At 37.8% G+C, this 26,449-nt stretch overlaps 4 protein-coding genes across 7 annotated transcripts; 3 read left to right on the top strand and 1 right to left on the bottom strand.

Annotated features, from left to right (window-relative positions):
- Window positions 1-202: 202 nt before the first annotated feature.
- On the top strand, window positions 203-7,006 carry LOC111231385 (solute carrier family 22 member 7-like). The gene is made up of 11 exons (XM_022758457.1): window positions 203-630; window positions 879-982; window positions 1,402-1,556; window positions 1,635-1,803; window positions 1,899-2,022; window positions 2,141-2,256; window positions 3,289-3,503; window positions 3,608-3,716; window positions 3,828-4,034; window positions 4,260-6,246; window positions 6,926-7,006. The coding sequence occupies exons 1-10, from the start codon at window positions 244-246 to the stop codon at window positions 4,291-4,293; spliced, it is 1,620 nt and encodes a 539-aa protein (XP_022614178.1). The 5' UTR covers window positions 203-243; the 3' UTR covers window positions 4,294-6,246; window positions 6,926-7,006.
- On the top strand, window positions 6,393-11,088 carry LOC111231386 (solute carrier family 22 member 7-like). Of its 3 annotated transcripts, none has more exons than XM_022758459.1 (10): window positions 6,515-7,151; window positions 7,258-7,361; window positions 7,829-7,983; window positions 8,610-8,778; window positions 8,982-9,105; window positions 9,200-9,309; window positions 9,584-9,798; window positions 10,081-10,189; window positions 10,417-10,623; window positions 10,725-11,088. In XM_022758459.1, the coding sequence occupies exons 1-10, from the start codon at window positions 6,771-6,773 to the stop codon at window positions 10,762-10,764; spliced, it is 1,614 nt and encodes a 537-aa protein (XP_022614180.1). In that variant the 5' UTR covers window positions 6,515-6,770; the 3' UTR covers window positions 10,765-11,088. The 3 variants fall into 3 exon arrangements, with proteins under 3 accessions (XP_022614182.1, XP_022614180.1, XP_022614179.1); XM_022758458.1 differs by having other exon boundaries at window positions 6,540-7,151; window positions 10,722-11,088; XM_022758461.1 differs by lacking the exons at window positions 10,081-10,189; window positions 10,725-11,088 and having other exon boundaries at window positions 6,393-7,151; window positions 10,417-10,555.
- Window positions 11,089-12,755: 1,667 nt separating this feature from the next.
- LOC111231497 (solute carrier family 22 member 7-like) lies at window positions 12,756-16,839 on the top strand. 2 transcript variants are annotated; one of them, XM_022758606.1, is made up of 9 exons: window positions 12,756-13,279; window positions 13,409-13,512; window positions 13,624-13,778; window positions 13,949-14,117; window positions 14,509-14,632; window positions 15,252-15,361; window positions 15,528-15,742; window positions 15,881-15,989; window positions 16,134-16,839. In XM_022758606.1, the coding sequence occupies exons 1-9, from the start codon at window positions 12,899-12,901 to the stop codon at window positions 16,342-16,344; spliced, it is 1,578 nt and encodes a 525-aa protein (XP_022614327.1). In that variant the 5' UTR covers window positions 12,756-12,898; the 3' UTR covers window positions 16,345-16,839. The 2 variants fall into 2 exon arrangements, with proteins under 2 accessions (XP_022614327.1, XP_022614326.1); XM_022758605.1 differs by having other exon boundaries at window positions 13,409-13,536.
- A 369-nt stretch (window positions 16,840-17,208) lies between these two features.
- On the bottom strand, window positions 17,209-26,091 carry LOC111231496 (pre-mRNA-splicing factor ATP-dependent RNA helicase DHX15). Its single transcript, XM_022758604.1, has 14 exons — window positions 25,938-26,091; window positions 23,653-23,995; window positions 23,364-23,557; window positions 23,090-23,249; window positions 21,767-21,985; window positions 21,494-21,661; window positions 21,232-21,318; window positions 20,893-21,042; window positions 20,642-20,750; window positions 20,363-20,554; window positions 19,065-19,187; window positions 18,380-18,570; window positions 17,794-17,963; window positions 17,209-17,665 (listed from the first exon to the last, which is right to left on the bottom strand). Exons 1-14 carry the CDS (start codon window positions 26,000-26,002, stop codon window positions 17,548-17,550), a joined length of 2,289 nt encoding a protein of 762 aa, XP_022614325.1. The 5' UTR covers window positions 26,003-26,091; the 3' UTR covers window positions 17,209-17,547.
- Between the last annotated feature and the right edge of the window lie 358 nt (window positions 26,092-26,449).

Below are 26,449 nucleotides of genomic sequence, written 5' to 3'. Positions count from 1 at the left end.
CATTTTTTCATTTTACACCTCACTTTTGCCAATTTGAATGAAAAATGCAGATGGTCTTTGGCTCTTGATGAACAGCATTTACAGTAGAGCCCATTCTGACAGTACTTGCACCATATTGGGACTCATAAGCAACTGTAATGATTAACATGGTTCTGGTAAATGTGTCCTGTTTAGTATCTATCACTTTACTTCACATCACTGTTTCACATTTGGCTTCTTGTCTGACTCCACGGGCACAGCAAAATGAAATTCGACAACATCCTTTCAGAAGTTAACGGATTTGGAAAATTCCAAATCAAGCTAATCTTGATTCAGATCCTCTCTCGAGTTACTCTGCCATGTCACTTCCTGCTGAATAATTTCATTGCAGCTGTTCCCGCTCACCGCTGCAACATCAGCGCTCTGGATGATGGAGGCATCTTCAGGAATTTAACTCTAGAACAGAAACTGAGTGTGAGTATCCCAGCCGAGCAGGATGGGACTCTGAGCTCCTGTCAGATGTTTCAACAGCTCCAATATCAAAATCTGTCAGGGTCAACAAAGAACAGTAGTGAGAATATATTTACTGTTCAGTGTCAGAATGGATGGGTGTATGACAACAGCACTTTTAAATCTACTTTGGCAACAGAGGTAAGTGTCATTCAATAAATATGATGTGTTCCTTAAAGACTTTAAGCATTCTTTAATTTGTTAAAAAAAAGGGTCATATTTCATTAAAGTAAAAGACATTTTTCTGAGGGTTGCTCATCTTTTATGGTAGAATTTTTTTACGTACAGTGAATATAATACATGCAAAAGTAAGAAACGTGGTTTAGAACTTGTGAATGTTTTATGTAAAAAGAATACATAGTGTAATATTTTGAATGTTTTCTCTGAAGTGGGATCTTGTGTGCAGCAGAAAAGGGATAAACAAGGCAACAGCCACTGTTTTCTTCATTGGTGTTATGTTTGGAGCCCCTTTATTTGGGTTTCTCAGTGACAGGTAAGATTGTCAATGAAATGTATGTATGTATATCCATAACGTCCAAAACATCCCTCACTCACTGTAACAAATGTTAGATAAGATTAAAAAGTTCAGAGAAAATGGTTGTTGCAACAGTGCATACATACAGTAGTGTGCCAGCTCTTATCAAACTGGGAATATTACTGTATATAGGTATTTAATAGTAAAGTTTATAGTAAAAATTACAACATGAACAGCAGAGTGCAAAAAAACTGAAAAACATTATGCATGTCACAGGCAGGACTTGTTAAAATCTTCATTATAGCAGGTTCAACACAATTAAATAACAAAAAGAAACATAAAGAAATTAATTGAGATAACAGAATGGGATGAGAAATAATTTGATCACTTGTGTGCAAAATATTTCCTATCATGTGAATTATGAACTTATTCTTCAGGTTTGGGCGACGGCCACTTCTGCTGGTTTCTTATCTATCATCCTTGATGTTTGCGGTGCTAAGCACTTTCTCCACATCGGATGTAATGTTTGCCATCCTGAGATTTTTCACAGGGATGTCACTCGCTGGAATAAGTATCATCTCCATGGTTCTAAGTAAGTAGGCTAGTGCTGAAATTTATTTCCACTGAAGTGTTTCTTGATTTGACATTTTCTGTGCTGACGTTTCTGCAGGCATCGAGTGGTTCAGCATTGAACACAGGACTTTCTCTGGTGTAATCATAAGTCTGGATTGGACACTTGGGAACTGGATTCTGGTTGGAATTGCATACTGTGTAAATGAGTGGAGGATGCTCATTCTGGCAGTGACCTCACCCCTGATACTGTCCCTCATTGCTTGGAGGTATTAAAATTTCATGTTTCACACTTTGCAGCATGAAAAGCTGAATCCTACTAGAAGCTGATGAGACACTTAACTCAACATGTTTGTCACTGCAGGTGGCTTCCAGAGTCTGCAAGGTGGCTCATGGCTCGTGGGAGGGCAGATGCTGCTCATCATTACATCATGCAATGTGCCGAGATGAACAACAGATCAGCATGTATGGCCACCATCACACCAAGGGTATATTTCAGCAATGTTTTCATTTTGGTTAGTTGACAACCTCATATTAAGAAAAAGGATCTGTTTTAAATGAACATCTTGACTGTGTTTATGTGCTTTTTATCCCGCTTTCTCACAGACATTACTGGAGTCTGCAGAAACTGAAACTGAAACTGAAGATAAGAAGTACAATTTTGTTGACCTCTTCAGGACTCCAAATATAAGGAAACTTTCTATATGCTCAGGGATACTGGGGTAAATGTGAATTTCAACAGTTTGACACATACCACTCTCATGTCTGTTATACCTGTTACGAGCTGCAGCTGGGAGATGATTAGCTTAGCTTTGCTTAAAGACGGGAATAAGGGGAAACAGCTGGCACATTCTGAACTCCCTCTAAAACCACAAGTTGTCTGTTTGTGTATGTTAATCAGTGATCTTTAGAGGTGCTGGTAGGTGGGTTTTTGAAATTTGGACAGAGCCAGGTTTACTTGGTTTCCACTCTTCTTGCTAAGCTAAGCTAAGTATCGCCTGGCTCCAGCTCTGCAGTTAGCGCACAACATGAAAAGTGTGAATAAACGTCTAACTCACAGAAAGAAAGCAAATAAGTATTCTTTTGTAGCAGCTGTAGCATGTGCTAGTTATTAGCATATGATATATTATAACATATGATATGACATGTTTAACAGTCCTGTTTTTTCTATGGTCTTTTCAATGTGCTAATGTCTGTTTTCCTTCACTGATAAACAGTGATTTAGGTTAGTTTTACAATAGTTTTTTTTTTTCATTTCTGTTTTTTGCTTAGATCTCCTTATAAGGCCTTTAGGGTTTTTTTATTTTATTATGTCTTATTGTGTCTTTTTTTATTACTTTTCCAAATAACTAGTAAACTAATTAATTTAAGACAGTGTGAGGCATGAATCAAACACTAGAAAGTCTAATGATTGATAATATATTTCTAATACACAATACAATAATATTAATAATGTAATGTAATATGTAGTATGATATTTTACATGATAATATGCAATGTAATTATATAGTATTAATGTAAAGTTTATATAATATGGTATTTAATTGAAAGATGTTTGATGATACCAAAACAACTCACAGTAACACTCCACCCTGCTATAAAGACTTGCAAGGCTAAACTCACTGTTATCTGTTATCAGTAACCATATCAGTAACCAAATTAACAATGTTTCTTTTCTTTTTTTTTTAAATCATCCCAAGGTTAGAAATGGCATGTCAATACAAGGTTTGAGTTCTTTTTTCTCCCTTTTGTAGGTATGGAGTTGCATTTATATATTATGGGATAAGTCTAAATATCACTGGATTTGGACTAAACCTTTACCTCACACAATTTATATTTGCATTCATCGAAATGCCAATGAAGATTGGTTTGTATTTCTTCCTGGATAAAGTTGGTAGAGGGCCTGGTCAGATATGGGCCATGCTATTGACCGGACTCTGTCTCTTCATCAACTTGTTTGTTGCAAAAGGTCATTTCTTTGGTTTATCTTAAATCTAATCATTTAATTTTGTTGCATTTTTGTTAATATACCTGAGAATATTTTTGATCAAACTTCTTTGTATTTTCCCACAGATAAATGGATCATTCGTTCTGTTGTCGCTGTTCTTGGAAAAGCCCTGTCAGAGGCCTCATTCACAATCATGATACTCTTTACAACTGAACTCTATCCTACAGTCGTAAGGTTAGTCAACAACAAACTCATGTATCCAGTTTGACCACAGACAATGATCTTCTGTTCTGTTAGCAGCCGATGTGCAACAGGTTTTCATTAACCCTGACTTTGATTTTTCAGACAGAATGGTGTAGGCTACACCTCATTTGTGACACGGCTGGGTGCGTCCTTATCCCCACTCATCATGCTATTGGAGGACGTGTGGCATCTCCTCCCTGAAGTTACATACTGTGCCGTAGCCGTTGGGTCTGGTTTAGTGGCCTTACTTCTGCCTGAAACATTAAACACACGATTGCCAGAGTTCATCGAAGACATTGAGAAACCAAGGTAAAGAGGAAATGATTTTAAAGGAAGATTACATGTACAGTAAACGATTACCCACGTGAATGAGCTTCACAGCTAAAGAATAATCCAGTTAACCTTGAAAAAGCAAGCTAACCATAATTTCAGAGCCTTATACAGTTTACATCTTTCTAAATAATTTATGTTTTAATCATTTGCTAATATTCTTTCCTGAAAATATGACTAATTTAAGTTTTATCTATATTGCAGAGTAAAATCAACAAGGAAGAAGGAGATTCAATAAAAATCACTCTTAATGATGAGAGTGATACTTAGCATGCACAATTTAGTAAAAGCTGGTTCAATTTAATAATTTAAGACGATGATTTTAAAATAACAATATCAAATGACATTGTGAAAAACTTGAACCAACTGGCTTGAACCAACAGCCTGTCAGGATTCAACATGTCCTTAGTTGTACTGTCTAAATTATGTGCTGAACCTAACAGAGTTGGATAACAGAAGACAACAGAGGAAGAAAACCCAAGAAAAGTGAAACTTAGTAGCAGAATCTGTTGCTCCAGGTGACATTGCACTATAATTATTATAATATGAATAGTCTATTATAATCTATTATATTGTGATATATTATGTATTATGATACCTCACATGCTAATATAATTTGTCTAAATATAACCATTCCACATATTTTAGAGATACCACATGATAATATGATGAAATATAGACCTAAAATACTCACATGTCCTCAAATGGGATTTTCCCTTCCACAAACCCCCCTCTGACTCTCTTGAAAATCTGTCAGGTGCTATTACAATATTTATAAATATAACCCAGACACATATTATAGAGATACATCATGCTAAAATGATGAAAAAAATTAGGTCTGAAATAGGAGGATATAAGCCCTACTCACACGTCCTCACACGGATTAGGACAGCTCTGAATCCTCGTGTGAGTCGCTTGAAATCCGGAAAGATTTCAATTTGAACCTTAAATTCAGCCACATTTTCTGAGGCAAGCGTATGTCACACGTGGTAAGTTCACCGACCATGGGAAAGTTGAAAATCCGGCGATTCTCTCAGTCTTCACAGCTTCTGGCTATGATAAATGGTTTATTTTTGGCAATTCTCAAAAAGAAGCAGTTTTTTTTATCCTGTGCACAGGCTTGGGGTTCAAAAGTGTGTTTAGAAAATGAAATAAAATAAAATAAAATAAATATAAAAGTATTCCGGTTCTGAACTATGTTTTCCTTGCTGATCTTCTGGAGTGTAAACTTGGATAACACTTTCAATTGCAGTTATATTTTGGTGGTTTAAATGGGGTCAATTTGACCCGAAACATAACATTTATTTTAACATAATAGCACGGTTAATATAGATCTTGACTATGGAACATGCAATAAGAGTGCTAGTGACCACTGTCTTTCATCAGTAGCTCACTGGGTCTTGCAGCTATAGGCATAGCTTGTTCACATTGCTTTTTAAAATTGTTTAACAAATAAATTTGATTTCAACACATAAAACATTTTTTTAAATTATTGAACGAACATTTTTGCAAACTTAATTCAAAATCTAGAGAGAGTCATTTGTGTTTTAAAATATATTTCTAATGAATAAACTTTTAGATATTATCAATATAATCTGTAATTTTTTTTAAAATCCTTCATGGAAAAAATTGCAGAGGTCCATCATGTTGTCTACAGCGAGGTCCCAGTAAAGGTCACATTAAAATTATTACTGGGTAACAAGGTAGGATCAATGGGGTAACGTTGCTGATATTAAAATGAAATTATTTACATTATATCTTATTCTAAAATTATGCTATATTTATATAGTTATAAGTAGGTGGTGCAATTTATTCCTTAGTCCGCTCTAAATGCAAATGTGTTGCCCCCTTGTTTGTACTTGTACCAGTAGGTATCCAGTAAGTTCTTCCTTGGCATTGTACCAAATATTTAAACTGTAACTTGCTGGCTGTTAATTAACACTAAACACAAAGTTCAGCTAAGCTTGCTGGGAATGAAATTAGTTTTGCAGGTATCTGGTCATAAAGGAAAGTATTAGGCAAAGTGAAAAATTTGATCTGCTCTTGACACCACAGGAAAAGTCAAAGTCAAAGTCAAGTTATTCGGATTCATCCTCCGAGCCTTACTGTTCTGGAATTATTTGCAGTATTTTGCATAGTTTGATTGTTTAGGTTATTTTACTCCTGAATTGAAAACTTTCAGCACTTTAAGGTACATTGTTGTGTTAAACTGATCTTTCAATATTTGTGGCACTTTGATGTGTTTTTATTCAATGTTTTTTTTTTTTTGTTAAGCTATTTCAATCTGTAACAGTCATGACCAAGTGGTGTAAGAAGAGCATTATTTCTTTCCTCACTCGAAACTGATTGTCTTCCACAAAAGTGTTTTTTAACCTTTAGACAATGATCGTGTCAGTATAATCTTTCAAGGTGGAGTATTGTATTGCTTAGGGATACATAGTTTTAACATGCAGTCATTAAGAAATGATTAATTTTTTAAAATACGTTACTTGTCAGACTATTTTTTATTCTGCTGAGAGTGCATAAATTGTCTGTTTTCATTACCTTATGAAACATTCACTAATCATCCTGAGCTGACCATTAACCTGCAGCATTTAACATAAGTAAAAGGCTAGCAGCTCACTTTCAATCTAACATCTTGTGTGCTTTGTGATATTTACTATTATTCCCTGAGCTTCACTCCAAATTGGAAGTGTAGCAATACTTATTTTCAGGATGAAGTTTGAGAATGTGCTGGCAGAGGTAGATGGCTTTGGGAAATTCCAGATATTGATCATCTTCATGATAGTAATTCCTCGTGTGACTTTGCCGTTTAACTTTCTGCTGAACAATTTCATTGCGGTTATTCCCTCTCACCACTGCAACATCAGCTCTCTGGAAGACAGAGCTGATTTAAGGAATTTATCCCTGGAAGAGAGGCTTGTTGTTAGTATTCCAGTCCAGGAGGATGGGACCCCAAGCTCCTGTCAGATGTATACAGAGCCTCAGTATCATCTGCTGCTCAACTCCTCCAACATAACTGACCTAACCACAGTGTCATGCCAGAATGGATGGGTGTATGACAACACAAGCTTCAAATCCACTCTGGCCACAGAGGTGAGTTTTTTTTGTTTTTTAAATGTACAAAGCATTAAACAAATACTGGTCCCAAATTTGACTTTATTCTTCACTATTTTTCATCTGTTATGTATTCCCTCCATAGTGGGATCTGGTTTGTGATAAGAGAAGAGTGAACAGAGCCACAGCCACGATCTTTTTCATCGGGGTCATGCTTGGATCAGCAGTATTTGGATATCTTAGTGACAGGTGTCCACGACTTCAGCTCTCAAATCAGACACCTTTACGCTATTTACTTATATTTGTTTTTACACAAACATATGAGAGAAACTCGTACATTGAAAACTCATTGAACACTGAACATTGAAAATATCAATATAAATATTGATATCATTTTAGTTTTTAGTTTGTATTAGCCTCCGTGCACCTGTATGGAGTCAAGAATTGAGTCCAAATGTTGTCTTGTAAGGTATCAGCTATGCATAAGACAGTCAGAGATAGTAGTGCAGCCAGCGCAGTTCTGACCATACAACTGACTCAAAACTTCACACTGAACATCTGTAGACTTTCTTTTTCACACTGTAAACACAGGAATATATGTGTCTACCTAAAGAAAGTGCTTTTGCAACTTCTTCTGAACATACTGTAGGCCTATATCAATTATATCAAATGAATAATTAACTAATTACTTATCTCTTAATTTTTTTGCCTCACAGGTTTGGCAGGAAAAGAACACTTCTGTTGTCGTATATAGTCACCACAGTGTTTGGATTTGCAAGTGCTTTCTCATACAACTTCAGCGTTTTTGCTGTCATGAGGTTCTTCACTGGTTTTGGAATTTCTGCAATAAGTATCATCACCATTGTCCTTTGTGAGTGGAACATCATGCTCTGTCTTTTATTTATGTAATGTTTGGAAAACAAAACAAACATTTGCTCAGTTGCATGTGGGAAGTTTTCATAATGTAAAATTAAGTTTGTAGAGGTGATTCATGCTTTCTTCTTTTATCACTGTCCGTGAAGACAAACAAATTCATTTTAAACCCACTGTGTACGTCCAAAGTCAAGAAATGATCCACAGATGAGTCAAAATGCTCTATCAAATACAACACAGCTGTTTATCACATGTACTGTATAAAGCTTAGGTCATTAGATGGTTGCTGTTATATATATATATTTCTTGCTTTTTAGAAACTATCTTCTTTTTGAGTCCAGCAAAAAAAAAAAACAACAACACAACTTTGGTCTTACACCAATAAAATTATAAACAAAAAGGTTTTCCTCACACACACATATATATATATATATATATATTTTTTTTTTGGTACATAACTATACTCCTTCACACTAACCTTTTTATCAGTTTTGTGTTCTAAACTAAATAAATACTAATAATAATTTTTTAAAAATCTGCATCTGCTAAAGTGTAAACTAAATTACCATAATTATGGTCAAGTATATTTTAATAGATCTGATTTAGTATCATTGCTCATAATAGGCATTGAATGGGTGGACATCAAGCATCGAACTGCAGTGGGTGTTTTAATGAGCATGGATTGGAGTGTTTTTACCGCTCTGCTTCCTGTTGTGGCCTATTTTGTGAATGACTGGAGGTACCTGACTGCCACAGCAACTGCTCCACTGTTTCTGGCGATGATCTGTTGGTGGTAAGGAAAAATAATTTTAACATAATTATTGTTCTGTATATTGGCATATAACTTTCACAAAAATAATTGCCAATAAAAAGAATCTTTATAGAAAACAATCTTACGGTGTTTAAAGATCAGACTTTTAGTTTTGATGAGGCAGGGGTGTGACTCGTGAGTTTATATGAAAAACCTGAGCTTTATCAAAACAAATGTTGTTACAGGTGGCTCCCTGAGTCTGCTAGGTGGCTTATAAGCAATGGAAAGCTAAACAGTGCTCATTATTACCTGAGCAAGTGTGCAAAGGTCAACCACAGAGAGCAGTTCATGACTGACCTAAAGCCTGAGGTTCAACATTTTACATAATCTTTTCATTTCTAAACAAAAATCGATGCACAGCTCTATTCTTTTCTTTGACCAAACTTTTCCTTTCACTCTCCAGATCCTGTCCAAAGTAATACTTGTGGAAAATGAAAACAGAAAGTATTCCTATTTGGACCTTGTGAAGACTCCCAGAATGAGGAGACTGACTGTACTTACTGGCATTGTGTGGTACTGTACTGTATATATGTAGGATTGACTTTACCTTCAAACAACACTGACACTTTAACTTCTAAGCATTATGAAAATGTCTAATTTGTTTACTCAGCTGTTGCTCAACCAATAAGCGACCGTGGTATCATCAAGTTCATACACTCCAAAGTGTCCTGAAATAGAAAACAACAGACTCAGTGCAGTGGATATTTTCATACATCACAACACTGTATATTACTGTGAATTATCACTTATGTATAACATGATTACATTGCTCTTTTTCTGTTCATAGGTTTGGAGTAGCCTGTACTTATTATGGAATCAGCTTGAATGTCAGTGGGTTTGGTGTGAACATTTATCTCACACAGTTCATCTACGGTGCAATTGAAATCCCAGCAAAAGCAATTATTTTTTTCAGCTTGAGCAAAATAGGTCGAAGGTTGAGTCAGGCCGGAACACTTGTTCTGACTGGACTGTGTATAATCTGCAAGATGTTTCTCCCTCAAGGTAAATGATTAATTCAGGTGTCTTTTTTGAAAAACTAAGATCATGGTGGCTTCTGTTACTACAGCAACAATAACATACAACAACAACAACAGAAAAAGCAAAACTTGGAAAAAAAATAATACATGTTTAGATTTCATAGATTGATTACCTAAGTAAAGAGTAAATAAGTTTAAAAAAAAAAAAACAGCACTGGGAGTCATTAATTTTCAAATTCTGGACATAGTGGCTTTAAATATAATACAATGTAGAGTTAAAATGTCCTTCGCCAACTTTTTCTTTCAGAAATGGGGATGATTAAGACAGTTGTAGGAGCTTTGGGCAAGATGTTTGCAGAGGCAGCTTTTACTACTGTATATCTGTACACAGCAGAGATCTACCCCACAGTAATTAGGTCAGTAAAATATATAGAGCTTATATTTTGCACATTTACAAACAATTTCTGTTATCCGGAGGCCATCTCCAAAAGTGAAGTTTACTGAGACTTTTGAAAAAGGCAGCAATCAACACCCAGAATGAGTTAAAGTGAGTTGCAGTTGTATTGTGAAATAGATCCCTGATAGTTACAAATGTGTTATGGTTTCTCTGTAGTCAGAGGTTATATTTTTTTCTGTTACACAGACAAAATGGATTGGGTTACAGCTCCTTCATGGCGCGTTTAGGCGTATCCGTATCCCCCCTGATCATGCTTCTTGAAGAAGTGTGGCTCCCACTACCAAATATTGTTTTCTTCCTGGTGGCTTTTGCTGCAGGGCTGTCAGCTTCTTTTCTTCCTGAGACACAAAACATCCGTCTACCAGAGACAATTGAGGACGTGGAACAGACGGGGTACTGGTTCCTCTTTATAACTCTCATTGTGCATCCAAACAACAAACACAGTGATAAATAAATGTCATAAGATGAAAATGTTTTTTTGTGTGTTTCAGAAGACGATCAATCTCCACATCAGATGAGAAATCTCCACCTTAAAAGTTTTCACCATTGCAACTGAAAATATATGAAAACAGCAGCAGAAACGAGCTATAAACAAAATACTGGCATATTATCAAGCTTTATAATGTGAAGTTAAAATAGGATGTAAAACTAAGAGCAAAGAGCAGAAAAACACCGAATTGCTCCTTAGAGCTGAGGGCAACTGCAGAGTCAGGTGATCCTTCTCTTTGCATTCATCACTACAAGCAACAGTTTTGCAAGTAACATGTTAAATAAAAAATGAATTGATTCCACAATAATAATGTTCCTGTGTTTTGTAAGAAATACATTGGGCAAATGTCAATAAATACTTGAAACTAACATACCAGTGTTTAACAGCTGTGCATTTGAAGCCATGATTTCATGTACATTATGTATATTAGAGCGTGAGGAGATGCACAGTCTTAGAAGAAGCTGTGGATGCAACGTGAAGTCCAATAACTTGCAGGCACATGGCTTACGGCTTGTGGAGCTATTTGTAAGTTTTGCTATTGCTACATAGCTAACGTTAGCATTAACAGCTGTTTACTTACCAGCTTTGCCAAGAGCATCAGCCATTGTTGTGTTTACAATACAAGAGGTTATAATACATCTTCAGAGCAGACTGGACACCACAGTGACTCAGATAATCTCATCGACCCCCATGGGAGACCACTCCTACTAGATTGTTCAAAGAGGTAACCGGAGCCTTGAAATAACCCCATTAGCAAAACCCTTTTATAGAAGTTTAATCAGAATTTTTTAAAGTTGCACAGCACAAAACAGTTTACTCACAAACAATTTACAGATGGCCACTAAGTCCGGTGTACGTTCTGTTCCGTTATTGCTTCATCTCAAAGCAGCGTTTGATACAACTGATCACAATTTTAAAATAAACAGTGGGCTGGTATCCCTGGCATAGCCTTGGACAAACCCTGTCTCCTAAAAATTATATTTCTATACAACAAAACTGCAACAGCAAATACGTTTTGTGCAAAAACTTGATTGTGCCTGGATTACATTTTATAATGTAATGAAATGTTGACATGATTGCATGTCCATTCGCAGATTTGTCAGCTGCACATTCATGCTGCAAATCTCCTGTTCTACCATATCCCAGGGGTGGCCTACTGGATTCAGATCTAGTGAGTGCTGACGTGCACTGAACTGATCATCATGTTCATGAAAGCAGTTTGAGACAACTGCTGGAAGTAGCCATTAGAAGATGGGCAAATTGTGGCCATAGAGATATGCACTTGGTCAGCAGCAATACTCAGATAGGCTATGAGATTCAAACAATGATGTGTGCCAGGAAAACATGCCTAACACCATTACACCACCAGCCTGTACTGTTGACACAAGACAAGTTGGGTCAACAGATTCATGCTGTTGACACCAAACTCTAACCCACCCCAACAGCTGCCTTAGCAGAAATCCCAGGAGATCAGCAGTTTCGGAAATACTCACCCATCTGGCACCAACAATCATGCCACAGTCAAAGTCATGGAGATCACATTTTTTCCCCCAATTCTGATGTTTGATGTGAACATTAACTGAAGCTTCTGACCTGTGTCTGCAAGATTTTATGCATTTACTGCTGCCACATGATTGGCTGGTTTAATAACTGAGTGAATAAGCAGTTGTACAGGTGTTCCCAATAAAGTGCTCTGTAAGTGTATAATCCCCCAGGTGCTGAAGGGTCTCCTCTCAGTTGGAGAGCAGTCTGTCCAGTTGACTGAGTTCGTCACCCTACAGCTAAGGGTGCATCCAGTCACTTTGTGAAGGATACTCATTTCAACTACTTCATTCATTTCACTACGTCATTCTTTTAATTTCTACATGAGTCATGACCAGTAAAGGATGAGCAAATGACTCATTTATCTGAAGGGTGAAATAAGGATCCTGCTTTAACTATTACCATGAATGCTTCACAGTCACCCAGACACGTTGTTTTAGTGGTTAAGTGAGGTAAAATATTCACCCATTTCAGCTTTAATACAGCAGCTCTTGGGAGAGTCAAATGCCAAAGGTTGTCTTATCAGGTCTTTGATTCAAGTTTGCTGTTCACTTTTTCGTGTACAGGCATGGGTGTGTGAGCAGTTTTTCTTTTTAATCTCAAAGGAAGACATTTTACACACAGTGAGAGGCCACAATGAGGTTTGAGAATGTCCTTGCTGATATTAATGGATTTGGAAGATTTCAGATAATGATCATTGTAATCAGCTTCATTGGACGCTTCACACTGCCCTGCCACTTCATGCTAAACAACTTCATAGCAGCGGTTCCCTCTCACCACTGCGACATCAGCTCGCTAGATGATGGAGATCATTTCAGGAATTTATCGCAAGCAGAGAGGCTTGTTGTTAGTATTCCAGTCCAGGACGATGGGACTCTGAGCTCCTGTCAGATGTTTGCAGAGCCTCAGTATGATCTGCTGCTCAACCCCTCCAACATCACTGACCTGCCCACAGTGCTGTGCCAGAATGGATGGGTGTACGATAACACAACCTTCAAATCTACTCTGACTTCACAGGTGACTTAGATTACTTTTCATTCATAAATATCACAAACTGTATTGTGTCCACCATCATAATTAAGTTTTATGAAGAAGTCTTTTATGTTCAGAGTGAACTTGTCCTCTTTCTTTATTTGCTTGTACAAGTGGGACCTGGTGTGTGATAAAAGAGGAAAAAACAAAGCAACTGCGACCATCTTCTTCATTGGAGTGATGTTTGGAGCTGTGACCTTTGGAAGTTTGAGTGACAAGTATCTCAGTTTACAACTTAAAGTGTACAGTATATACAGTCTACTGTATGATCACCTAGGGTTTCAACCAATCAGAAACACTAACTTTGGAGACGTCCTGACTTTCCACAGGTTTGGCCGAAGGATCATGCTGTTGGTGTCCTATGTGTCTGGAATGCTGTTTGCCGTTGCAAGTGCTTTTTCTTCATCCTATGTGATGTTTGCAGTGCTGAGGTTCTTCACGGGGTTTTGCATCACTGGCATCGTCATTGTTTCAGCAGTCCTTAGTAAATAATCTCTGCTCTGTATCTTAACACATCACCTCAGAAGCCCAAACTACCAAATGCAGGTCTATAGAGAGAGAAAAAAAGATTACAAGTATTGTTGTAATTGTAAAGGGTTTTTTTCTGACAAGCGATTGTTGCAAAGTAAGTGATGGGATGTTTGTTCTTTGCAGGTGTGGAGTGGGTGGACGTTGAGCACAGGAAACTGGTGGGAGTGATCGATAGTTTATCATGGACATTTGGGAACACAGGATTTGCAGCTATTGCCTACTTTGTTACTGACTGGCGGTGGCTGATTGTTAGTGTCACATCACCTCTAATCTTGGCCATTGTCACCTGGAGGTATGACTCTGAAAATGAGATCTTTTCATCAAACAACCTTAGTCCTTACTCAGTGGGATTGTGATTGGTTTAATTATTGGTTATAAACATAGGCAAGTGACACTCTTACATTGCCCAAAAACATATTAAGGCAATGTTTGAACATTCAATGTCTTCCTCTGGCAAATATCCAGGTGAAAGAAAAACATAGCATAATCGGCTTTCGCCTGATGAGGACTTTGGTGCTTGGAAATTTGCCTCATTAAACTTGCTACTTCTATCTTACGCCTGTATCCAACCACAGCTAGATGTACACAGTATTTATGGTTTATGCTTTAAATGTAAATATGCAATGGAAGTTATTGCCATGTAATGCATTAGGACTAAAAAACCTTTTTGCCTTCAACATTAGGTGGATGCCAGAATCGGCTAGGTGGCTCATCGCCAATGGAAAGCTGGAGCAAGCTCAGACGTATTTGAAAAAATGCGCCACAATGAACGGAACAGAAGAGTTAATTCACACACTTAAAACAGAGGTATATTGCATAGCAGATGATAGTTAAAGCTGGAGTGCAGGACTTTTATATATAAATGAACGTCCGTTACATTCAAGCAAATGAGTTCATACGATGCTGATTAAGCCTATCAGCGGCAGGTAAATCCCTCTGTATTTCGCAGCATACTGGAGTATTAAATCTGGTGGTCTGTGGCGACATTCCCACATTGGCGTACCGGAAGTGATGCTTTTTACATCAACCAGAAATGATTGGTTTCACAAAGAGAAGAGGGTACCAAAGCATAGCGATGGAGCTGGAGTAGCCTACAGCAACTAGGCGTATGGTGGCACTATGGTGGAACAGCCTTGGAAGCGTCCAGAAGAAAGGTTTCTGATTCTCCAGATAATAAAGAAACTATTACTCTCACTTTCAGAGGGGGGAGACAAAAGTTCTGCACTACAGGTTTAAGTCAAGAGAACCAATATATATATATATATATATATATATACAGTATATATATATGTATATAATAAAATCAACAACATAGTCTTGGGCCTGCAATCTTTCAGATTCTAATTATTTTTGTGTTGCCTAAAACACTATCCTTTATTTGTATATCACATGGCTCAAAGAACAATGCTGCTTTGCATTCTTTCAGACACTATCCACTATTGTTGTGACAGAGAAAAGAGATCGGACCTATTCCTACCTTGATCTGATACGAACACCCAAGATGAGGAAACTGGCCCTGTGTACTGGTGCATTGTGGTCTGTATTCCCACTGTGATTTAGGTCAATGGTTTTAGGTTGTAAAATATATTATGTATTGTGTTTGGGTCAAAGAGTTAGTTTTACATTTTAAAAGATCCAGATGAAATGTTGTGATGGTGTATCAACAGACTGTTTAATGAGCTTGCACTTTCTTTTCCCCTAGGTTTTGCGTGGCGACTACATTTTATGGCATCAGCTTCAACATCACAGGCTTTGGGCTCAATATCTATCTCACTCAGTTTACCTATGCTTTAATTGAGCTCCCAGCCAAATTATCAGTTTACTACTTACTGGATAAGATTGGCAGGCGACGGACTGAGGTGGGAGCTATGCTGTTGGCTGCTGTCTGTCTTGGAATCAATATTGTGGTACCTACAGGTAATCTAGATAATTGTTCATTTCACATACTTACACCCCAGAGCTTCAACCATTATGCACTGGAGTATATAAGGAATTCTAGTTTTTTCATTATGAAAAATGAACTGAAATAATAAGAAAATTATGTTCTCCTCTTAGATATGTCTGTTGTGAGAACAGTGGTAGCAGTCATTGGAAAAGGGTTTTCTTCAGCATCCTTTGCAACTGTTGTGCTCTACAGCTCTGAGCTCTATCCCACTGTAGTAAGGTAACTATGCATGCCTTTCTTTTTATCTTTCTCTCAACAACCTGCGCTATATCAATATTGCAGGACATTGAATACATGGGCATTATTTCTACCTACAAGTATCAAATCATTGTTAAAGGCAATGTCTCCGAATGTTTCTTATAGGCAGAATGGTATGGGCTACAACTCCTTCATGGCTCGACTTGGTGTAGCTGTGGCTCCTTTGATCCTCTTATTGGATGATGTCTGGAAGGAACTGCCGCAAGTTGTCCTGTGCTCTGCAGCTGTAGTCGGGGGAATAGTGGCAAGAATGCTGTCAGAGACACGCAACAGGTGCCTGCCAGAGACCATAGAGGATATTGAAGAGCAGTGGTAGTAAACACTGTCACTGGCACATACTCAGTCAAGCAACGTTATTTTTAACAGTCTGTTCTGGGTGAATTTATGTGCAGTTTTTTCTTGAAGCAGAAAATAAATATTGGTTGGTTTGAAGGATATCATTTCCATCTTTCTCGGTTTTTGACCTCTACATTTTATCTTGTAACCTCTAGATTGGGGATCCCTGTAATTAGATAAATTAGCGACACTTTACTGTAAGTCCCGTACTTTAACATAAATGTAAGCAGATTTTTTATTAATATAGAGAAATACATTTGTTTGAAATTTCTTCATAGAACTTATGATTGTTGATAAACACTGTACAATGTCCTTATAGCATCTAACTACATTATGGTGTGTTATAAACCATTTATTAAATGCTTGTATGCTGTTTATACTGTAAATGCTAAGCGGGGGAACTTGAAGTAAGGGATTACCAGTGAATTATATACAATATGCGCATTTGTGATAAAACAAACTGTTTTAATGAAAAGTGCCTCAGACCTGATTTTGTTCCCTGAAGATTTAAATCAGAAAACAATCGATATTTAATCTGTACAATGGATTAAATTATAAACTAAGCTCCATGTTAGGTGATACAAAAAAGGTGAGTTGAACTATAACAATCTGGCTGCTAAGAATTTTAAAGAACCAAAACATAAAGTTAACAAGCTGATAATCTGTATGACAAAGTAATATTATGTACTTTAACAATATAGTGCCCATATTAACCTGTGTATTGGTTCTGTTTATTTATTTGACCAAATTTATATCTCAACACAAAAGTGAAACATTAAAACTCCTGTATGGACCACACAACTGTTATAATAACAGGTTTTACTAATTAATATCTACACGGAAATTAAGTCAAAGCTCCTTTATTAAAGAAACAAAGCAAGCACAATTCTTTTTTTTATGACTCAGTAATCCCCTAAAGGAAAGTCAACCACATCTAAATGACATGTTTCTGATATTCCTTTTGAAAATCTTTTATAGCCAAGTCTAAGATTTGCTGCTGATATTTCATCTGACATTACACTTAGTTACAGAATTAACATTGATGGGAAAAGGGAAAAAAAAAGAAAAAGCAAACAAAATATAAAAATCAAAATGCCAAATTTTAAACATTAAGATACAATGATACAGAAAGATCTAAAACTATAGTACGCAGTTGTTTTCCAGGACACTTCTTGGCTATTGTTCAGTACTGGGAATACTCCTTGCTCTCTAGTTTGGCAATGATTCGTTCCAGCTGTCTTTTAGCTTCACATTGTGGGAAGTTACTCATTTCATAGTACTGGGGTGCAATCTTCACCAGCCTGTAACCAAAGAAAGAGGATCATGATTAGTTCTGTCAGTGCGATCATGTACAAACAAAGTTCAGTTACAGAGATTTATCTTGAGGAACCTGTATTAGTAAAACTTTTTGAAACCTCAGCACACATACCACTCTGGCTTGATGTCTGTGCAAGTGCGGATGTAGTTCTTGGTGGTGAGGACAAATTCATTGTAGAGCACCCACTCGGGCTTGTGGTCCAGGACTGTAGATGGGTGGAGTTGGACCACTTGGTTGTCTTTCACTGTGAGGTAATGACCTGTGCGCTCCAAATGAGCCACCTGCAGAATGCGACGAAAGAAAATGCAGAAGGACCTCAACAAGTTAGAAAACAAACATCTCTGGTGCAAAATTAGCAATTTTCTTGTAAAATCATCTTGGAGCCCCGTAGCATCTATAAGCAGTATATAAACAGCTCAGACATGGTTTATTACACACTATAATGTTCTTTTGTGGTTTATGAATGCATTTATAAACAACTATATCTCCTCCTGTGTGCACCCATGAGCAGAACATTTCGTATGAAGAAATAATGAATAGTAACATTACAGTGTAAAATACATCTTCAAAGATGTTATAAATTTTGGCAATTACTGTACTCTACTCCTAAAAATGCCATGATTTTTACTTATAGCTGCATTATGGTGTGTTATAAAGTCTATCATTAACATGTCAGCTAGCATCCTTGTGTGTTCACCTGCATGAAGAACCCAGTGCAGAGCGCCCTTCGGATGTTGATGTAGTAATCTCTGCTGGTGAACTCTGTGCTCCGACGGGGCAGGTTGAAGCGGTCCATGATCCTGGACAGCTGCTGCCGCACATTGTCAGCAGACATCAGTGAACGGTAGTTGACAAAGTTGTCATAGCACCACTGGTTAGACTCGTGGTCTGGAAAAAAGTATAACAGAGATTCAGAAATTTAATTAAATGTCAGGTGTTTCAAAATGGGAATGGGAAGCGTTTGATGTTATTTTTACAGCAAACTCAAAGCTGCACTGATCAACATTTTTTTATATAAACTATGGATAAAAAAAATGTAAACGGCATCACTAAAATAGAGAGCAAATTTGCTTTATGAAGTGATTTAGTACTTTTTTTTGGCTTTCTGGCCCCCACCTTCACTCTGATCATGGTTTCTAACTACAGCTGAAACTGAGGATGGATTTTCCTCATGAGTTGTTGTAGATTAAATACAGGACTCAAAATGAATACTTATGTTACTATCTGCTTATTTTAGCTTGTTCTGTTGCATCCAAAGTACCTAAACACTCAATAAATGCTTCTTCAATATTATAAGTGCAAGCATTTCAGTGCTGCAACATAATGCAAAAAAAAAAACAAAAAAAACAGGAGTATGGTGCAGAACTTAGACTGGTGCTCACTTTGTTTGAAGGCGTGGTAGACGTTGAGCAGCGTCAAGTGGTCTCCGTCGATGTGAGCAAACCTCATCTTGGACTCGTCTGCTGCCTTCTTAGCCTCCGTGGGGCGGACAAAACACTGTGGGACTAAACAAGGTTGGTATGGGCCCCAACAAAGCCGCCCATAGGGATGAGTCAAACATTCACAGAAAAATGGAGCAAAGCCTATGATGCTAGGGCACTCGACACTGCGTTGGGACAGGGCAGGACCACAAGCTCTATCAAAGGGGGCTGCAGGCTTTTCTCATGGTCATTCCCAACTGTATTGGCTATTAGCTCGTAGAGAGGGGGTCATTTAACCACATCTGTAAAACAAGAGTTTTCACACAACTACAAAGTGTTAGGGACACCAGCAATGTTTAACTTTTCAAGGTTCAGAAATTTAACTTCTTGGTATTGAGACACAATGGGGTTAGGCCTTTAAGAGAGCAGATAATAAAAATACTCATAGGCTACACACGATAACTATATAAAATGATAACAGCAAAAATTCATAATGCATTATTTCAATGAAAAGAAAATTCACATAAATGTGACGAATATGAAAAAAGTAAGTGGTGCCTGCCCTATCCACTAAACATACTGTATATTCTATGACCATAAATTAAAACTAAAATTAAAAGTCAAAAACAAATTGACTGTCAGTTCAAGGAGAGCTTTAACATTTAACTGAAGTTGTCCAGTGTTAACACATTCAAACCAAAACTAAAGCTGTAGATTAAAAAAGCTTTTTCATTATTACATACACTATATTCCCTATACAATATTTATTTTGTTAGGAACAATGAAAATCTTAAAACTTAAGATTGTTTAAAACTCTTACAAACTCAAATATTTGTTCAAACTAAATACGTTGCACAACTTTTCAATAAACTACACACAGAGGGTAACTTGACATAATAAGCTGTACTTGTTGCCAACCGGTTTAAAACAAAAATGATTCTCAGAAAGAATTAAAGGAAGAAGCATTTTCATGCAACACTGGGGCAATACTTTGATGCTACATATGGTGTTGAATGAAGTGCTTGAGATGCCACATCAAGACTTTCACAGGAATTAAAATATGAAATAATAGCAAATTAAATATAAAGTATGATTAATAGTCCTGCATTTATTTGCTTGTGTTCCACAATGCTGTGCACAATCTAAATTCTAGGTGGGACACTTCTTTTCACCACCAGCAGTGAATAGCCGTGTTTTTAACCCCAAGAGAGTGGGCCTACAGAAGGCAAGGAAGATGTCAGCCCAGTCCTGGGCATTACCTGACAGCATGGCAGTAATGGAAAGGATCTCATTAGAGCAGTTAAACTCGCAGCTGGCAATGACCATCTTAGCCAGCTGGGGGTCCAGGGGAAACTCAGCCATCATGGAGCCCAGCTCCGTCAGGTCACCGTCATCGTTGAGAGCTGCGAGGTAATTCAGCAGTTCAAGGGCCCTCATCAGTGTTTCTGGAGCTGCGGTGGGAGAGAAGGAGGGTCAGAGGGTCATGCCCAACTCGAGCCCTTTGGATGTTTTAGTATTCTTTATGCAGACTGACTCACCAGGTGGATCCATGAAGTCAAAGTGCACCAAGTCGTCAATACCAAGCTTCTTCAGCTGCAGCACAACAGATCCCAAGTTGGATCGAAGAATCTCAGGGTATGTGTTATCCTGCCGAGGGATGATTACCATGTTAAATGTATCTGACAATATAATTCTGATTAAACTACAAGGAGCCAATGAAAAATGAAACGACAGAAGTATGCTTTTGAGCGTTTTTCTGCCTCCTGTTTATGTAACCGTGGTCACTTGCCTGCATTTCTGTTTTGTAGGCCTTCTCTGTGTAGAGGCGGAAGCATTTTCCTGGACGTGTTCTGCCAGCTCGTCCTGCCCTCTGCTGGGCAGAAGCTTTACTGATGGCTGTGACGAGCAAAGACTCAACCCTAATACGAGGATTGTACACCTGGACACACATTTGGAACAATGGTTAATTAAACAACTGACCTGAGATGTGCATTTTTTTTACATTGTAAACAAGGAAAACAGGACCACTAGTGAACAACAAAACTTATCTACGTTTATAATAACAAGTTTTACAGAATGATGCTAACCAAAGATTTTATGTAGGACAAAACATGTAAGATTATATCACCTTTTGTTTGGCAAATCCAGGATCAATGACAAACACCACACCATCAATTGTTAGAGAAGTCTCAGCAATGTTTGTCGACACCACGACCTGAGAGGAAGAAGCAACAGCAGTCTGTCAGACATCTATTATCAACATCTGATAATTAGGTGCAAAAAGATGCATTATGGGAAGTCATTCAACAACAGAAAATGCAACTTTGATTTGGTTTAAAACTCATATTGTAATTAAGCTGAAACCTATATCTCTATTATTCAAAACTGACCTTTCTTCCTATTGCGCCGTTGGGTTTCCTTGGAGGAGGAGGCTCAAAGATCCTTTGCTGCTGCTGCGGCGGCAACGTGGAATACAGGGGAATGATTTTGATGTCTCCAACTTCAGGTCCAAGGTCATCTACCTCACGCTTGATCCGTTTGCAGGCTTCATCAATTTCCTGAAAGCAGAAGGTTAGGTTTCATTTTGGTGTTCGAGACACAGACCGACGTGACAATAATGAGGCTTCCCAATGGACCAGTAATGTCAGCGTTGTAAGTCTTACCTCTTGACCAGTGAGGAAGAGTAAGCAGTCACCTTCATCTTCCTCACACATATGAATCTGGATGACAGTGCGGATCGCTGCCTCAAGGTAGTCTCGCTCGGGCTCAGGGGTGTAGAAGATCTCCACAGGGTGTGTACGACCAGGAATAGTCAGCAGGGGACAGTTGTCGAAGTAGATCTGGAACTTCCCAGCGTCTAGTGTGGCACTCATGACGATCACCTGTCCATGAAGGAAGCATCACTCAAGTTTCTTTTTCTACTCACATTTGTTTAAAAAGACCATAACCCGTGTGTCTTTGTGTTTTAGCCCCTGGCCTACAAAAATCACACTTTACAGTTTTGTTTCAAATGTACAGTAATTAATTTCTATGTGTATGAATCTATTAGCAAAGTCTTGAAACCTGACTGAATTGCATAATTCATCCTAGTGCACAGTAAGTCAGCCTCAGTTTTTGTTCCATTTTCACTGGGTGGCAACACAGTGTCACTGGAGATTGATTTAGAAAGTGTGAGCTCCGATACCTCCCAACCATGACGCAACTTTAACTAAACTTAATGCAGTGTTAATGCAGTGTGATGGTTTACACAAATCAAGCAAGTTTCAAGAGTTTGCTAATACATTTTCATATCATACAGAAGTTAATGGAAACCAGTGTGTGCCTTGAACAATGAGGAAAATACATTTTAAAAAGTCCAAAAAGCAGGAGCATGGGGTTTGCTGTCATGTAAAATACATATATATTTGTTGTAATTTGGCCAACACAAGGAAAACCTCTGATATGGTCCATTAAGCAGCAGTTACTCTGTATGTTGGTAGATTTTTTTTAATAACATTTGTTTGATCGAGAGGGGAAAAAAAAAAAGCTGTAATTTGTTCAGTTAACTGACGCAGAAACTATTGCGCCAAAATTATGTGCCTCTGTTTTATTGGTGCAAACGACTTCCCTGTTTGTCATCCAATGAACCATCCTGTGTGTGGTGTTTTTCTTTTTTTAATCTTTAATACTAAATAAGCTGTGTATGGTCATAATAATAATAATAATAATAATAATAATAATATGACAACTATCAAAAAAGGACAAGCTTATTCCTCCAGTCTGTGCTGTAGAGCATGCATTTCCTACCTTCTCATGATCAGTGGAATTTAAATAAATGAATAAACTAATCAAAGTGGCACAGTGCTGTACTCTACGGTATTCATTTTATTATCATCAGCCAAAAATAAATTTAGAAAATCACCCGGCTGTAGCAAAACATAACATTCACAAAGAAATCACAAAGAAGAAAGAAATTTTATGACTTTTATTCAAAAATGAACAAATACCTTCAGATCTGGTCTTTGACGCACCACCTCCTTCAGTACTCCCATCAGGATATCTGTGGCCAGAGTTCGCTCGTGGGCCTCGTCCAGAATGATCACACCATATCGCTCCAGCAGTGGGTCATTCATCGCCTCTCTTAGTAACATACCGTCGGTCATGTACCTGAAGAAATAACAGACATGATTTTTTGGATTAAGACATTCTGGGGTAAATCAAATACGACTGATTGCTCTATAAAAAGCTGTTTTTGAGCGTTAGCAGCTCTAAATCACTTACTTCAATATAGTCTTGGCAGAGCTACAGTCCTCAAATCGGATGGAGTAACCGACTTCCTGTCCGAGCATGACGTCCATTTCATCTGCCACTCTTTGAGCCACACTCATGGCTGCCACTCTCCTGGGCTGAGTACAGGCCACCGCTCGCTTGGGACCAGGCAAACCTCTCACCATGTCCACACACCACTGTGGGATCTGAAGAAGCAAAGGTTGCAAGGCTGTTAGTGTGCACAACACAAGCTTTTAGTATCTAGCACGTAAGACACAGGTCAATTTATTGCATTTCAGACCTGTGTCGTCTTCCCAGAACCAGTCTCTCCGACAAGCACAAAGCTCTGATGACGTGTGATGATATCGCTGAAGCTTTCCTTGTACTCCCACACTGGAAGCTGTAACCTCTTCTTCAGGATCTCGTAGTAACGCGGTGTGTGCGGTAGGTTGGTGAATGGATTGATCTGCTGGTGCACAACCATTTGCTTGATGGGTGGTAAGACTGGCCCGGCTGCCGTGCTGTTAACTGGCGCACTAGAAGGCTTCGGGTCTCTGTCCCGGTCTCTGTCCCGGTCCCGATCCCTATCTCGGTCCCTGTCCCTGGAGCGGTCCTCACGGTCTCTGTCACGGTCACGGTCTCTCCTGTCAACATCATGGCAACAAATTGTTATAATCATTTCGCTTGTAAAGAAATCATTATGAAACTTCAAGTATCAGTCGAGTTTATGCTGCATTCACGTCACATCATATGGAACGGATTGTGGGAAGTTTGTAAGCGTTTACCTCAAAGGAAAACTCAAGACAGTTATGATTGTAGAATTGGTTGGACTTTGGTGGATGTGAAGCATTCATAATTGTTTGGATAATAAGGCACTTCCTTATCATAAAAATAAAAGCCAGGTTGACTATATCTGAACTTCAAGTTCAGATATATATCAAATTCAGATTTATATCAGATATCTGAAGTTCAATTGCCATATCTCCAAGATATGACATGAAAGCAGCATTAATCTGCATTATGTACATTACAATCCTACAGGCACTGGATCTTTAAATTTGATAACAATACACTGAGCAGTATTCTTCCTCTTTGACAGGGACCCCTTAAACTCATTTTTTCAATTATTGTACAAATTGATATATCTGTGATAAGCTAGTATTAGCCAATAGACTGGCCTGGGTGACTTATAGATCGAGCTCTAATGTACACTCAGTTGCCAGTTTACAATGTACATTAAGCAAATAAATCAAATAAAACTTTTCAAGGGATTTTTCAAGCAATAATTACAAAAATATTCATTTTTCAGAATGAATATTACCATAAACTAAATGTATGGGTTTTATACCATTTGTTGAATAAGACAACTGATTTTTTATTTTTATTTTTTTTTAATAGGGAAAAAAAATATTGACTAAAGGACAGGTTCACATCTAGTAATCAGTTTGTCTTACAGGAATAGCCTTGTGTCCATAAGAACACTTAAACAGGTTTTGCTTACTGTAATCATTCCTCCTAATCCTACTGGTCATTACAAAATCCCTTCCTAATGCAAGTTGGGGGGGGGCAAAGACGCTATCCCTCCTTGTTTTGTGCAAAAGTGTATTTTTCGGTTCAGCTGAATTTAATATGAGGCTTCAGCAGTCTGAATGAGCCAATTCAAGTGAGTGTCTTTCAAATTTACAGCTTTCAGTAGAAACATTCCCTCTTTTAATCACTATATTTCCACTGTAGTTCAACAGGGAAACTTGAGGGACTTTTACACTAGAGAGACAATCACTTTGGATGATAGCCACTTCATTTGTTCAACTGGGAGTGCTGAAGTCTCATATTAGCTTCAGATTAACTAATGAATACAGATTTATTTTTGTCACGCACTCCCTAAAAAGTCTATTATGAATGGATCGTTTTTAATGACAGGACGAATTCATGATAGCAAGCAAAAGCTGTTTTAATGTTATTTTTATTTTAAGAGACTGGGAAAGCTGTGAATTTATCAATTAATGCAGAGGATTGTTGACAGATTAATCAATAACAAATAATTGTTAGCTGTTCTCTTTGACTGCCGTTAGCTAGCATGCTAATGCACTGGTTCTGTCAACAGACCCTTATTTGGTAACTTGTAAGTGTATCTAGATAACGGTTTGCTTCACAAACCAAATCACAGTTTACGTTTTTGTAGCTAGTTTTTACTCGGCGTAAATCAGTTAACAGTGGCTGACTGGAGCTGTTAGCACCGCGCCAAGTAAGGTTAGCCCTACACACACACACACACGTGTCTCAGCCGTGATGGAAACGTTGAGGCTTCGTTTGTTAGCTTGAGCCGTCCTCAGCAGCTACTTACATTAACTTAACACCAAATTAAATATATTGAATATCATGTACCACAGGAGCATTTGGGATGCTGAGAAGCAGCGGGTAAGAAAAGAACTAGAACATTAACAGCTAAGGTTACATTATTGTACATTATTCCAGCTGATTTTATGATTTAGATTTTATGGTTAGCCAAGTTAACTAGCATCAGCTAACAGTCGGTTAGCACCGGAGTGGTTAGAGCAGACATGTAAACTGTGGAGCTTCACCTACCCATCAGACCTCTTCTTACTGGAGGAGTAGTCATCACCCAAATCCAGGCGATGTCTTTTGGACATCTTTGGGGGGGGATAAACTTGGGTTATCGTCAATCAATCAACGTGAATACAATTCTGCCGGGCGATATGCAACTAACTTGGTTTCCTGATTCCTGAACTGGAGTGTTTTATTCTTTTCACATTAGTTTTTACAGACTTCATTTACCGCCGCCTACTGGTCTGGAGGGTCTACCTCAAGACACCCCAAAAGTCCCAGATTTACACCATATACTGAGTTCACATAATTTGATTTATCACAAAATTGTTAGACGAATGAACCACTTCAAGTAAAATATCAGTAAAGATATCAGCCTTGTCTTGAAGACAAAATTGTTTGTAGACAAACAAGTCTTATGGCCTTAACTGCTAATTTGCTCGTTTGTCTTGAAGTTGTTTTATCAGATTGCTTCATTTTTTTGTGTCAATTCATTAATACAGAGAAACCCTTGTAAAATAGTATTGTTCCAT

This window comes from Seriola dumerili, unplaced genomic scaffold (genome assembly GCF_002260705.1).
Source record: "Seriola dumerili isolate Sdu_G_001 unplaced genomic scaffold, Sdu_1.0 BDQW01000301.1, whole genome shotgun sequence".
NCBI classification, from domain to species: Eukaryota; Metazoa; Chordata; class Actinopteri; order Carangiformes; family Carangidae; genus Seriola; species Seriola dumerili.
The sequence above is the reverse complement of the archived record's forward strand: the minus strand, read 5'-3'. Positions and strand labels throughout refer to the sequence as shown.

Coding starts and splice junctions, on each gene's coding strand:
- LOC111231496 (XM_022758604.1), bottom strand. CDS start 26,002: ATGTCCAAAAGACATCGCCTGGATTTGGGTGATGACTACTCCTCCAGT. Junction 21,986..23,089: donor GTCAAAGACCAGATCTGAAG/GTATTTGTTCAT, acceptor CTTCATGGACAG/GTGATCGTCATGAGTGCCAC. Junction 21,662..21,766: donor TCTTCCTCACTGGTCAAGAG/GTAAGACTTACA, acceptor TTCTGCTTTCAG/GAAATTGATGAAGCCTGCAA.
- LOC111231497 (XM_022758605.1), top strand. CDS start 12,899: ATGAGGTTTGAGAATGTCCTTGCTGATATTAATGGATTTGGAAGATTT. Junction 13,779..13,948: donor CATTGTTTCAGCAGTCCTTA/GTAAATAATCTC, acceptor TGTTCTTTGCAG/GTGTGGAGTGGGTGGACGTT. Junction 15,362..15,527: donor CTGTGTACTGGTGCATTGTG/GTCTGTATTCCC, acceptor CTTTTCCCCTAG/GTTTTGCGTGGCGACTACAT.
- LOC111231385 (XM_022758457.1), top strand. CDS start 244: ATGAAATTCGACAACATCCTTTCAGAAGTTAACGGATTTGGAAAATTC. Junction 1,804..1,898: donor CTGTCCCTCATTGCTTGGAG/GTATTAAAATTT, acceptor TTGTCACTGCAG/GTGGCTTCCAGAGTCTGCAA. Junction 2,023..2,140: donor TGGCCACCATCACACCAAGG/GTATATTTCAGC, acceptor GCTTTCTCACAG/ACATTACTGGAGTCTGCAGA.
- LOC111231386 (XM_022758458.1), top strand. CDS start 6,771: ATGAAGTTTGAGAATGTGCTGGCAGAGGTAGATGGCTTTGGGAAATTC. Junction 7,984..8,609: donor TATCATCACCATTGTCCTTT/GTGAGTGGAACA, acceptor TGCTCATAATAG/GCATTGAATGGGTGGACATC. Junction 9,106..9,199: donor TGACTGACCTAAAGCCTGAG/GTTCAACATTTT, acceptor TTCACTCTCCAG/ATCCTGTCCAAAGTAATACT.